Source organism: Vanellus vanellus (assembly GCF_965231255.1).
Source record: "Vanellus vanellus genome assembly, chromosome: 1".
Lineage (NCBI taxonomy): Eukaryota > Metazoa > Chordata > Aves > Charadriiformes > Charadriidae > Vanellus > Vanellus vanellus.
Window position 1 is genome coordinate 48905345 of NC_138905.1, and position 14534 is coordinate 48919878.

Here is a 14534-nt window from a genome sequence, read left to right on the forward strand (position 1 = left end):
AGTGGGTTTTAAAGTGTTTCAAGTTGACCTGGTTGATTTTCTATCAAAATGGGCAACAAATGCTTACCTGAGATGTTCTGCCAGCTTTGCTCTGAAAGCAATAGCCTCAGGCAGAGAAGCTATGATAAACGGTGGGAAACTGTACACACAACATCTAGAGACTTCTCTGCAGATAATTTTTTACTAGAGCTGTAGCTTTGATTAATTTCCAGAAGTCCTAAGATCCAAAATGTGTGTAGAAACAGAGAGAATCTTGAAATGAGACTGAAAACAATTCATGACAAAGCAGTCACGAATGAAGTTCAGTTCAGAAATATATTCGGTGGCTTTGAAAACAAGTTACATATGTTACTGATAGAGCAGAGAGGTATTTAAGGTCATAAAAATGGTTGTGAACAGAAGGGATGCCTTACACTCTTCAAAGAAAAAAACTTGTGTTTTCTTGTTTTGCTGCTTCCTCCTCAAATAAATTTTTGCATTTCCAAGTAGAGTCACATCCAATCAATTAGATGGCATGTTCTGATATTTCAAATGCTTTATTTAACTGCCAAAATCATATGATGGCTGCCTCTGTCTCCTGCAGTTGAACTTTGCCCTTATTAGAGTGCTGTTACCTCTTTATAGAACTACACAGAAAAGTTTGAAGTGCAAATGAAATAAATTTTTTACATAATGACAGTTATTAGTTTTCTGCATAGTAAATTTGCTTTCATATCTCTTTCAGTTCAGATCAAATGGATATTTGCAATGTACAAGGTCCATTATAAATTGGTAGGTTGAATTCAGAAATCCCTGTGTGAAATTCTATGGTTTATATGCAAGAGTTTCATATAATTAACCGGGCAATGTGAATTAATAATTTGCTCTGTTCTCCTCTTCTGTTATGGTTATTCTGGCCTTCTGAAGAAGTTATAGGATTCCAGGAACTGGAAATAAGTTTTTTCTAAAAAATAAATGACCTGAAAACCTCCAAATCCTGATCTCTTGAGTGCACAGCTGCTGTAAAACCATGACTTGTTTCTTTGATGTTGCTTTCTTAATTTTTGGGGTTGCTAGATTTCACTATATACAGAACTAGGCAGGCTTAATAAAATTTAAAACGTCATGACTTTTTGTGAAGGCTATTTAACTTTTTGCTACTGTACAGTTTCTCAGAGTTATTTCATTTTTCTAATTTTAAAATTGCAGTTTATTTTTAAGCCACTCTCATGATACCTAGATATGATATTTACAAAACCACCAGGAAATTTGACAACAATATTGGGCTGCGTTCAGTCATACTGACTTCCCGCATTGTTGCTTATCTTTACTTTTTCTTTAGAAATGTTGCTTCTTTTTATTTGCTTCTTTATTTTAATATTGGGGGTTGGGCACCTGCCTCCCCACCACTGCATGTAGGGAGAACAATGGATATTGCTCCTGTTACTCAATAGCTTAACTGTTAAAGCGTTTGCCTGGGAAGGAGGGAAAATGAAATAAAGGGCTTCTCAACTTCCTGCTCGCCAGGCTGGGAGCAAGGCCGTGCTCTTCTCTCCCTTTGAATCTGGGTTGCTCTGCAAAAATAGTGCAGTGCTCCTGGGAGCAGGGCAGAGGGAAGCTAAAGACAGGCACGGTATGGCTTCCCACAGCCTGGGGAGCAGAGCTGCTGGTGCGGGGCGAAGAGGCAGGGGGCACTATTTGCCCCCCAAGGCTGTACGCTTTCCTCTTGGTGTCTGGCTGGCCAAAGCATGCAAGCCTGGCTACTGGCTGGCCATAAGAAGGTGCAGATGGTGCTGGGCCAGGTGTGCTGCATGTCTCGGGTCAGGAAACGTGCACTGCTCCTCAGCGTTGGCCAACACAGCAAGGTTTGGTAACAGACACAGAATTAGTGGTGGGAAGAGCATGGGGCTTGGGTCATAGAATGATAGAATCATAGAATGGGTTAGGTTGGAAGGGACCTTGAAGACATCAAGTTACAAACCCCCTGCCATGGGCAGGGACACTTCCCACTAGATGAGGTTGCTCAAGGCCTCATCCAGCCTGCCCTTAAACACCTCCAGAGATGGGACATCCACAGCTTCTCTGGGCAACCTGTTCCAGTGCCTCACCACCCTCAGAGTGAAGAATTTCTTCCTAATGTTTAATCTAAACCTATCCTCTTCCAGTTTAAAGCCATTCCCCCTCATCCTATCACTACATGCCCTTGTAAGATGTCCCTCCCCAGCTTTCCTGTAGGCCCCCTTTAGATACTGGAAGGCCGCTATAAGTTCTCCCTGGAGCCTATTCTTCTCCAGGCTGAACAACACCAAGACTCTAACCCTGTCCTCATAGGAGAGGTGCTCCATCCCTCTGATAATTTTTGTGGCCCTCCTCTAGACCTGCTCCAACAGGTCCATGTCTCTCCTATGTTGGGTTGACTTGTGGTTGGAGAGGAAAGGGTCACAGGGGGTGGCAGGGATGCAGCAAGATGAAACACAGTAAAATGAGCTCAAGCTATTATTGGTCAGAACAAGAGGTTCACCAGAAGGAGAGGTTAGACTTCAGTCAGTCTGTTCAGGCAGTTTTATCAAGAGGAACCCTATGACAACCCATCGCACAAACAAGCATCTCATTAACTTGACCAGCTGTTGCTATCTCAAATCTGATGAGCAGATATTTTTAGGGGAAAACAGGGTTAACATATTTACGTAGCATAATCCTTTTTTTTTCCTCTGAGGAAAAGCTCTCAGGGAGTTTCTGTGGTCGCAGCCTGTATGCCTGCAGCTGTGCAGTACACTTTACAGACTAGCGGTACCCCAGTTATAGCTGTACCATGTCCACATTTGATGGTCCTGGTGACCTCACCCTTCATCCGAGTTACAAATGCAACTTTTGAGATTAAGCCATCTGGGACAATTTCAAAAGTCCAATCTTTTGCTAAACAATTTGAAGTGCTTTCTTCCTAAACACTAACTCAGATGTTTACTGCCTACATAAAAACTGCTAATGGTAGGGCTGCTAAGAGCAACTGGGATACATGAGGCTTTAATTGCAGAGTGTGACTCAACAGGAGAGCATAGGGAGTCAGGGTGGGGGTTGAAGGAGGGACTGGATAGTGACAGGACACAAAAGTATATGTATGCATGCAAGAGAGGAAACCTGGGGCTTTGAGGAGTTCCCAGTTAAGGTCCAGGCCAAAATGCAGAAGATGTGTTTGAGTCATGCAATGCAGAGACAGATTTTGACTCTTGGTGAAATAACCTTGGTGGCCTATATGGAAATATAGATGGATTCATTATAGGTGCCTCTAGGGATGCAGTAGGTGCATGTGGTTCTGGCACGTGCAGCCATGGAGCAGGAAGGGTGACGGTGCTGAGCTGCTGATGACTGGGGAGCGCAGCGCAGGGTGGGGCGCCCAGAGAGCCCTTTGATCAGCCCATGGGACTTGGCAATCCTGAGGCTCGATCTCGCCAAGGATTGGATTTGTGAAGAGATTCTGTAATGTGCACCCATTCCTTCAGGGTGTATGACTGAAGTTCACGGCAGTTACCTGTAAAGTTTGCTAAATGCGAACGCTGCCTCCTCCTCCACCACCCCCAGAGCCCCCTATCCCACACACGTGCACACACTACATTACAGGTACATTAGTATGCCTGCTTAAAACTTTGCCTTGTATCAATGATTCTATTTGAAATGTAGTGAGTACCCAATTACAGTATGCAACAGCATCGTTCATTTGCACAACTCTTTGTTTGATCCAAAGGTTAAAGCGTTTAAAACAAAATCAAGAAAACACAGTGATTACTGACTGAGGCAATTGGATTACTCTGGAATAGAATGAAACAAGACTTAACAATAAGCTGCCGAGAGGTACCACCATGTCGATGGGATACTTTCTTCTCAGCTTCTGGCAAAGGATTAATTGCCCCAAATAACTCACTGCATTATTCTCAGGGATGCGATTCAAAAGATGCAGATGCTATGTCTCTGCCTTCACTGACACTATTAATTGGTTTTGAGACACATCCCCATTTTGTCATTTCTAAAGGTGAAGGCTGTTCTGTGTTTTGTTAATGATGACAGCATTGCTGAGAAAAAGGAAGGTCTAAAATATTTAACTTTAAGAACATGACAGATTAAATAACCTGTGGGGTCCTAATAATCATCAATCACAATGTAGGAGATGACAAGGTGAAATTTCTAAGATGACATTTTGTCACTTGGGGTAGTCACTTAAACTGACAAAAGCTATACATTCTGCTCTGCAGCTTCTTTACTCTAATTGGGCCAATTTTACTATCATGCTATTATCCAGCACAGTAGAACTGGTGACAAACAAAGAAGCCTTTGTGATCTCAGTCGACTATTTTTCCATGAGCTCAAGAAAATATCTTCTTTGCCAAAAAAGAATGAAAATTGTCCCTGTATTTTGTGACTGGCCAAAAGCCCAAGGCTCACGTCTGTCTGGAAAAAGTCTAATCTGTATTTTTAGTTCCTGCTTGCTTATCGTGGGATCTTGCAGAAAGGGCCACAAGTCAGGGGAACTATAATCACATTTGCGTTTTTTCCTGTTAAGTGTTGAAATAACTTTCCTAAGGATATGGTGGAGGAAAAAGAAGGCTAAACTTCCATTCCCTCACTCTTCACAATTTTGGCAGTCTGCTTTAATTTAGCCTTATTTTCTACTACACACCAGCACATAATTCCCTTAAAGCATATAACAACATGAAACTTGATGTGTTAGCACATGCTTTAGTGTAGTTATTGTGTAACATAACCCATTTTAAAAATGTTTGAACTTTGGAAGACAATTTGTCATCAATGGCTACCTGAAGAGTAGTAAGGAAGTGGTTCTGTAAGTTGTTAATGTAGTCTGAAATCTTAAAACAACGTCTCTTGTTAAAACTAAAAACATCTTATGTATTACCTCTCAGAAACTTTGGGCAAAAATACGTTTAGTTACACACATATGTTAACATGGAATAAAATTACACTGGAGTGTAATGTGGAGTGTATGTGGAGTGGGCATATATCCAGCTGATCTAAAATATTGTCATTTCATGGAAGTGTTAAGCTCTTTAAATGTATTGCTATCAAGAAACTGTAGTTTATCATAATAAGCACTGTTTTTCTGCATGACAGAAGTAGGAAAACGCCATTATTAATGCTCTCCATGCCTTGGACAAAGATTGCCTTTGTTTTCATCCTCTGAAAAAGATGTTTATATTCATTGCTCTGGAGACACTGAAATTGGAAAACTGAAGGTAAATATTTCTCTCGATCCTTTAGCACATTTAAGTCTCCAGGGTTCAGATTAAGTGGTGGTGGTGGTGAGTAGTTAGTCAGCATTACGTAAGGCACCAAAAATTGTCAGGCTACCAAAAACTTTCTGGTGGTGTCTCTTTGGCTGAAGAGTTACACCTGTTTTCCAGACTTTCACTCTAGCCTTTATCCATCTACATATGTTACAATTCATAGAACCACAGAATAATAGAACAGTTTGGGTTGGAAAGGATCTTTAAAGGCCATATAGTCCAGTCCCCCTGCAATGATCTGGGACATCTTCAACTAGATCAGGTTGCTCAGAGCCCCATCCAACCTTACCTTGAATATTTTCAGGGATGGGGCATCTACCACCTCTCTGGGCAACCTGTTCCAGTGTCTCACCAACACCATTGGAAAATATTTCTTCCTTGTATCTGGTATGAATCTACCCTCTTTTGGTTTAAAACCATTACCCCTCATCCTGTCACAGCAGGCCCTACTAAAAGGTTTGTTCCCATCTTTCTTATAAACCCCCTTTAAGTATTGAAAGGACATGATAAAGTCTCTCTGGAGCCTGCTTTTCTCCAGAGAACAATCCCAACTCTCAGCCTTTCCTCATAGGAGGGGTGTTCCTTCCCTTTGATCGTTTTTGTGGCCCTCGCCTGGACCTGCTCCAACAGGTCCATGTCTTTCAAGTGCTGAAGACTCCAGAGCTGGAGGCAATACTTCAGGTGGGGTCTCACCAGAGTCTAGTAGAGGGGCAGAATATCCTCCCTTGACCTGCTAGCCATGCTCAAGTTGATGCAGACCAGGATACAGTTGGCTTTCTGGGCTGCAAGTGCACATTGCTGGCTTATGTCCAGCTTCTCCTCCTTCTTGTCAGGGCTGCTCTCAATCCCTACATCCCCCAGCCTGTATTGATGCTGGGGGTTGCCCCAGCCCAGGTGCAGGACCTTGCAATCAGCCTCATGAGGTTCATACAGGCCCACTTCTTGTCCAGATCCCTCTGGATGGCATTCCCATGCTGCACCACTCAGCTTGGTGTCATCTGCAAACTTGCTGAGGGTGCACTTGATCCCACTGTCTATGTCATTGATGAAGATATTGAACAGTACTGGTGCCAATGCAGACCCCTGAGGTACATCACTTGTCATTGATGTCCATCTGGACATTGAACCAGACTACCAATTACCAGCTCCTGACTTCAGCAAGATTTGTTTTGCTAGCTAAGAGCTCTCATATCCCATTTCCAGGCATCCTGCTGTTAATTCTGCCTTCCTGAACTTCCAGGTCAAGTTTGCCTCCTTTTTGTTACATTAATGCTACCTTCCATGTGAAGTATGGTCATCTCCAACCTCTGCAGCTACATGGTACTTACCTAGCTCTAGCTGAACCGAGTGCCCGTTGACCCACCTGACCCACCAGAGCTGCTCCTCAGGGCATGACTTCTGCTACACCATCAGTGGAGAGCTCCACTGCTTCATGGCCTTCTTCAAGCCCATCAGCTCTGCATTTCTTGCTGTGTCCAGACCAACATCCACAGCTCTCATTCTTGTCCATACCCTAAATTCTGCCATCCACAAATCCTGTTCCCCTGACTCCCAGCCCATTAACCCTGCTCTCTGCTCTTTATCATCAGACCTGTCTGTACCTCACCCCTATTTGTAAAACCCCTATATCTGCCTACTGCAGCTTTGCCTCTCTTTCTTCCAAGGCTCCTTACCTTTCTCCAAGGTAGGTTGAAAGCCTCAGCAGGTTTATCTCTTCCTCTTAGGCTGGTGCCCTTCCAATCTCTCTCGGGAGCAGAGAGATGCCAGAGCTCCCTGAGCAGCTCAGTTTTTCCTCCCAACCTCAGCCCCTGTCCTGGGCTTCTTGATGAAAAGCCACAATAAACTGTTGAAACCTGAAAGGAAGGATGCCGCCCTTACAGGATAAGCTCTGGTCTCAGCTGAAAAACCCTGTTATTTGTAATAAATTTTGGAGTTGGTAAATGCCACACTGCAAAATAAGTGCATCATCAACATTCAGACCTTTTAGTGGTAAATTAAATGAAAATTCCAATATGTGGCTAATAGCAAGAATGGGATGTGAAAAAGTGCCTAAAGCAGGGAACAAACTAAGCTCAAATTTAAGCTACAAGAAACTTTCCATTCTGAAGTTGGAATAATTTTCATAATCACAGATATGAGATGGATCAGCACTGAAGGCTGATAATGAGGACATGTACTTCGGTGGCACCAGACTTCAAAATGCATGATTAAGAAATGAAATGTATTAGGAAGGAGTCTGCATCTAGTAGCATACATCCTGGCAGAAAATTCCTCCAGGAGATGACAGGACTTAAAAAAAGGTCTTAGCGGGACTGACACAATGCAATATACTAATGATTTGGCAGTGCATAATATCTTTATTTAGAACAATAAAGTATATGTATATAATGTAAATTCCAAATTTGAACTGGTATAAAAAAGGATCTGGGAAAACATCTATCTTTAAGAGGACACATATATACATACACATCACATTTTATAAACTTTGTTGATTACCTTCAGTCAGAATGTAACTATGCAAGACTGTGCTGACATTTACATTGAAATAAATGAATTTGCCCATGATACAACCAGCAAACATCTGTGTCTCTATCACTAAAGAGTCTGAAGTTTCCGCGTTCCATCAATTTGATAACATAATAGCAACATGCCACCATTACTGTAGATCTGCATTTAATAGACAGTTGAATCAGATTCCTGAATCGAAGAATGTTGATTAATTCTTAAATGTAAATCTAACTCAAAATATCTGTATTTTATATATACAGTTAGCTTTTCAATTTAATAGTTGTATTGTGTGTACTGAACAGTTTCGGCGTATTACAAAGAGAGAGCAACAGAGAAAACAGAGCTGGTGAAGATCAGAATCTAAAAATGTGCAGGTTGTACATATACTCCATAGTATAGCACATTTTATAAGCTTACTTATAAAATGACCTTGTGATGAAATAAGTACCATTAATTTATTCAAGTAAACACACATCTAAGTAGTACATCGAGTTACTCAGTATATCACTATCTGCTTTTTATTCTCACAAGGCCACTATTAATTGCATGCAAAGTTCAACTATTCCAAAGGAAATCTAAAAATGTTAGTTTCTCACAAAACCACAGATATCTGAAAAACAAATTTGATTGACTTTTGTATTAAAAATACAACACTCACTTTTCCCAAATTTCATTTTAAGAGAAAGGGCATTCGTTTTATAGCTGTGTTAATGCATGGGCTTTGTCTACCCAAAAAGAAGACTGAAAAACTGATCACTCTTCGCAAGTTAAATAGCTTACAAGTGGATGAAGAAGTGATTAAAGGACTATTTCTGCCATTCCTGACCTGTAACTTACTCTATTTTCATTTATTTTAAAGATGTCTCACAAGCCAGCAGTCTTTCAAAATTTCTTACATCCAAAGTAAGGGCCTCCTCAGTGGGCAGACAAATTGGGGACAGAAACTTTCAAATAATTTCACGATAACATTTCCAAGTGCTGTACCATCCACTGTATCTGCAAATGTCTAGAAGTGCCCTTCTGCTTTGCAAAATGATTGAGAACACCCAATGTTGTGTTCAGTTCTCTCAAAAGAGGGTGCAGAGAACAGGAAAACCGTGAGCTCCAACAACAGTTCTGCTACTCCATGTGTCATATTACTTTTGTGCATATTCAAAGAACAATGTTTGCGATGAGAAGTTGGAAGGTTTGTACATTAATTTTCTTTCTCTTCTCAAGTAGCCTTAAATTTGCCTTGCTCCATGGAAAAGATTAAAGTATCTGACATTATTTGAAAGTGATTTAGCTACTATTTCAAAGTGTTACTCTTGGAAGACTAACATTTTGCAGCAGTCTATCTGGATTTAATATATGTTTCGATTTACAACTGATATTTTCTATAGTATTGAACAGTAGACTAAGGAGCCTAAAATGTCATGCATTTTGAACATCAAAGTATAATTTGGAGCACACCAATGTGCAACATTTTTGTGCATTTGATTTTCTGTAGAAAATGCATTTAAGAAAACTTACATTATTGTGAACAAAGAGCATTAATAAATACAAGATTTTTCTTTAACTGAATCTAAGAAAAATACTGTAAAACATCATATGCATTAGCTTGCTTTGAGAACATATTGTATAGCAACACGAAGTATTTAAGGTTTTTGTAAAATGTGTAAGGGTAATTGCTTGCATTTACTGTGGATACTTTTCCACTCTGTTAAAATCAATAGGCAGTTATTCTCTGCATTACCAATAAGGTGCAAATTTCCCATCAATTAGGTCATGCTGACATTTCTTTCAGGGTAACTCTTAAATAACTTTGAAACACAAAGTCTGAGGGCCTTGTGAGTAATGAACTACACAATGTCAAATGAGACTGAGCTGCAGATGGGGAATTCTGTTGTTTGACTTTTGCAGAGCTAAAATTTGGGATGCAATTGCTTTTTAGAAGTGATGAGCAACCTTGATTATTTCTTACTAAGTGGTGAGTGCTCTAGCATTTAGGACAAGAGGAAATGGCCTCAAGTTGCGCCAGGGCAGGTGTAGGTTAGATATTAGGAAAAACTTCCACGCTGAAAGAGTTATCGAAGACTGGAACAGGCTGCCCAGGGCAGTGGCTGAATCACCATCCTTGGATGTATTTAAAAGCCGTCTAGATATGGTGCTCAGGGACATGGTTTAGAAGTGGGCCTGGCAGAGCTAGATAACGGTTGGACTTGATGATCTTAAAGGTCTTTTCCAGCCATAACGATTCTATAATTCTATGATTCTATGGTCTTCTGAATAAAAATGAAGCCCTAATTCTCACACTAAGCCTCTTTTGATCTAGTCTAAGAGTTCCTCAGATGATGCAAACCCCAAAGCTCTGTTACCGTTAATGGAACTATACTAATTTATTCCAGCTAAGCAGGACTTGAAGACCCTTTTCTGACACCCAGAAAATGCAAAAAGGCCTCAGTATAAATAAAAAATAGTTCCACATGATCAAATACTTGTATCAGTGAATTCAGGAGAAGTTTTGATGTTGATCTCAGTAGGGTCAAAATTCCACATGCACACATAAGCTCTGTCATCAAACATAGTAAGGTTTTGAGGTTTTGAGGTTTTTTCTTTTTTTGGTAAATATGAAAGACAAATCAGTTTTACCAATAATACACACACGCACACACACACACGTATATATTATATGTATGTCATATTATTTTATGCATGGTTCTCAGAAAATTCAGCAAATGATTAAAATTTCCACAAGAATTCTTAAAAAATTAAGTAACTATACACTTTAAAGAGAACTTCAACTTTATGCAAAACATTAAAAAGGTGGTGGTTTGTTTGTTTTCTTTTAAGTTTTCAAGTTATTTAAACTAAAACTCTTGCTGATCTGGTTAGTTTGATGACAGATGCGCTTGTCATTTGAAGTGAGCCACCTTTACCTTCTGAAGTGCAAACCCCTAATACAGATAAATAATTCATACCCATTACCTGGAAAGAGCCAAGATTAAAAGATGCACAACTACGCTTGTAACTTCTACCATGGTATTTTTAGGATTTACTTGAAAATGCATGTCTGTACATCAGTCCTGTAGAGATTCCATGGATGCTATAACAGCAGTAAATGCAGAAGACAAGTGGGAAACAAAGCCTTTCTCTCTGTTTTCGAGAGAATTAACTTTAAGAGTGGAGAATGCCAGGATATTAAAGCTTACTATCACTTAAAACACAATGCAAACATTAATTACAGCTGATGTAAGTAAAAGCTAAATACACTCTTAGGATCTTTCAGATTTTCTATGCTATACATTCAAAGACAAGGTATCAATGGCATGCATCTTCAGCATTTAAAATGCATTTCATGGATTTGTCTTCATTCTGATGTTTGAACGCAATTCAGACTCTTTACTTTCACCTCCCTTGGCATGGCTGGTAATTTCACCAGTGTTCACATACCCAGCAGTTACTCTTAATGCTTCGAAGCTCCATGAGGTACATTCACCTCATGTTTACTTTGTCTTCATCCAGTATTTGCTTCTCCTGAACAGAGACCACCAACGCTGATGAATTCTTGAGGCTTTCTGGGGTGGGCAACCAGCCACCTGGCACCCAACAGAGACCACATGTTGCTGTACACACGACCTTTGCCAGGCATAAACACAGCTCCTTATAAGTAAAAGGCTAGAACACAGGGCCGTGGCATGATTTTTCTTTCAAGTTTTATATACAATATTGAAGAGTATGTTATCTGTATCCATTTCTGCGTTTTCTGTCAGTTCAGAGAACTCCATCCGAAGACACCAAGGTAAGGTAGAGGACACAGAACTTAAATTAAGGATGCAAAGGTATTTATGACTGTCAGTGATTACACATAGTTGGAGGCATTTGAAAGATGCTTTTTGTTCGGGACTTGTACTTTGTCTGGCAGAGTCAGCTGCAAGTATTAATGCAATTGAAAATCCCCAAATGCCACACAAGGTAGATATTCACCCAAGATACAGTCCTGCTAAGTGCACACTCTTCTTGTCGTTGTTCAATTCAGTGTTGGTTTCACAGTAACAAACGCAAATTGTCCTCATTTCTATATCATGTCTATGGAGTCATGGGCAGCAACAACAGATGCAGACTCAGTCTGTCACTCCAGAAGGAATACGAATGTGCTTAAAGCTGCTTCATTTATGAAGCGAACATGGAACTGTTACCTGCCTGAAGAAACAAACAGAAATTACAATTTTGCTGGTTAGTTTTCCTCTCTGTATTACTAAACAGTAGAGCTTTTCACAGACAGATGACATACATAGACATTTTTTCTTATAATTTTGGAAATAGTTAAATTCAGTGACACTTGCATAGACATTCCTTTATTCTGAAAGAAAAAGTATTGTTACAAGATGTACTCTCCTGGTCCAAGACCACACTTGCTTGCAAAAGCTCATTGATGTCATCTATGGTGATGAAGCAACTCGTGGTTTTACAGGACTGTTATGTTTGTGCATTTTGTGATCTGGCAATCTCTGGCAGCAAAATTCCCTTTGAAGTCATCTGGACAAGCCAATACCAAACTGAGTTTACATCTTTGGAAAAATAAAACAACTTATCCAATGCATAGATGATTTCCCTTGTCAGTGAGCAGATGTTAGAACAAAGCAGTTAAGGACACTGGAAATCTCTCAAGTTGTAGCTCACTCTTGATCACAACGAATGCTCTGGAATACACCTGAAAGTGACCGCTACAGGATGAACTGCAAAACCTGGATTGCCTGTTATACCTTTACGCTGCTCTTTCCAATCATGATATATAATGAAGCATTCAGCGCTGCCTGAATCCTCCTTGCTGGAGATGCCATGGGCTAAGTACAGCACAACTCCTGCAGTCAGAAGCCCCTTGCCAAAGACGTGCACCACTCTGCAGAGGACAGTTGGGACCAAGAAAGCTCACTTGCCTTTGCTGCTCACTCTTACATACCGAAGCCAGAATGATCACAGAATCACAGAATCACAGAATTATCAGAGTTGGAAGGGACCTCTAGAGATCATCTAGTCCAACTCCCCTGCCAAAGCAGGATTGCCCAGAGCACATTACTCAGGACTGCATCCAGGCGGGTCTTGAAAATCTCCAGGGAAGGGGACTCCACAACCTCCCTGGGCAGCCTGTGCCAGTGCTCTGTCACCCTCACTGTAAAGACGTTTTTCCGTGTATTTGATGTATCGGATAAGGCTACAGAGAGTGCAAACTGTGCTGAGTAAGCAACAGTTAACAGAAACTCAGCTCTACTTGGCCTGTTCTCCTACGCTCACTTGCTAGTTTAAGGATTATGGTTTTTTAGGTCACGCTGCTTTGAAACAGCTGTAGAACAACAGCTGAAGACTTCTCTGTATTGGCTCTCACGCCAAAAAGGAGAAGCAATAGCTGTCCTTCATTTTGCAATTCTGGCATATTTCATTTTGTAACATTTAGGTTAAAAGTCAAATGCCTAAATTAATGATACAGGATTAATTAAGTTAGCTGCTAAAGATCTTAGGTACCAATGAAGCCTACTGATAACAAGTTTTGTTTGTTTGTTTGTTTGTTTGTTTTTTTTCCCAAAATGGGCTCTGAATCCCTTTATATTTCAGCAGCCAAAAAATATTAAGCGTATGGTAAGACTCTCAACTATATCAACTTACCAGTACACGAAACAGTAACAGTGTTGAGGGAGAAAAAGCAACAGCTACACTTGTAGATGTTCCTTTTCTTTTTGCTGCAACATACTGAAAAAAAGGTACTTTATTACTACAATGGAAGGAAATATTTCAAGGAAATAGAATGGAAGGGTTTATCAGTTCATTACAATAAAAGGGAACCCAAAGTAGAAGAATTTATGCTTGCTGTTAGGTCTTCCTAGTTATAGATGATTATTATAAATTTCTCAGGGAGGAGGGAGAAAAAAACATATGCCATATATTTAATAATATGTCTGATGGAGAATGTAACCTGTTTAAATTTCCTTTTGAGGAAAATTGCATATATGTATATAAAGTGAAACAATATACCTTATCTCATTTTCCTCTTGACAGTCATGACACTGCGTAGTTTCATCACTTTCTGGTCTGGGTTTGGGATGTGTTTTCTAGGCAGAAAATGCATTAAATATAAATATTCTAAAGCTTTCTTTAACAACTCCCTAAACAGTTGTTGTACGTTTCAGTTTGCTTCAGATTTTCAGTATCAAAGTCATCTTGCAAAATGTAGGCCAAATCTTGTCCTGTAACATACATCTGCTACCGGTATAATTTTACTATCAAAGCCTTTGTATTGTAGGCAAGGGCACAAGGGGCAAAAGCTAAAGAATCCTCTTCTCAAGATATAATAGGAGAACTGGGAAATTGGGGGAATCCCATGTTTTTAATTTCCAATTAGACAGCTATCATGCTGATAAGACAGGATTTGCACTTTGGTGGTGGAATCCAAGAATTTGACAAGATAGATTTACATTTGCGTGTCACACAGTTCAGTGAAGATCAAAAGAGATGTCTCTTGCTTTCAAATGCAGAATGGTTCTGCTCTTCCCGCCTCCCCATAGCTACGAAATGTAGTATCACTATGTAAGCAATTAAATGTAGTAGTTCTTACCTTCCAGTATATGGCTCCCAAAATAAAGCCAATAAGAAGAGACAGCAGTGATGTCAGCGCTATGCTGATCCCTTGCAGGCTGGAGCTGCTAATGAAGCCAACTGCCTCTTCTGTAATTACAGATGTTCTCGTTAGTGAAGATAGATTTATAGCGGAAAACTATC

The 14534-nt window shown here is 40.2% G+C and overlaps 1 protein-coding gene across 1 annotated transcript in view; it reads right to left on the reverse strand.

Moving 5' to 3' along the window:
- Positions 1 to 11514: 11514 nt before the first annotated feature.
- Positions 11515 to 14534, reverse strand: part of KITLG (KIT ligand) — a 53447-nt gene continuing 50427 nt past the window's right edge. The window contains exons 7-10 of the mRNA XM_082498767.1: positions 14371 to 14480; positions 13791 to 13867; positions 13425 to 13508; positions 11515 to 11963 (exon numbers count right to left, since the gene is read on the reverse strand). Of these exons, the coding sequence (XP_082354893.1) occupies positions 13469 to 13508; positions 13791 to 13867; positions 14371 to 14480 (227 nt within the window). The 3' untranslated portion in view covers positions 11515 to 11963; positions 13425 to 13468. The remainder of the gene's footprint in view (positions 11964 to 13424; positions 13509 to 13790; positions 13868 to 14370; positions 14481 to 14534) is intronic.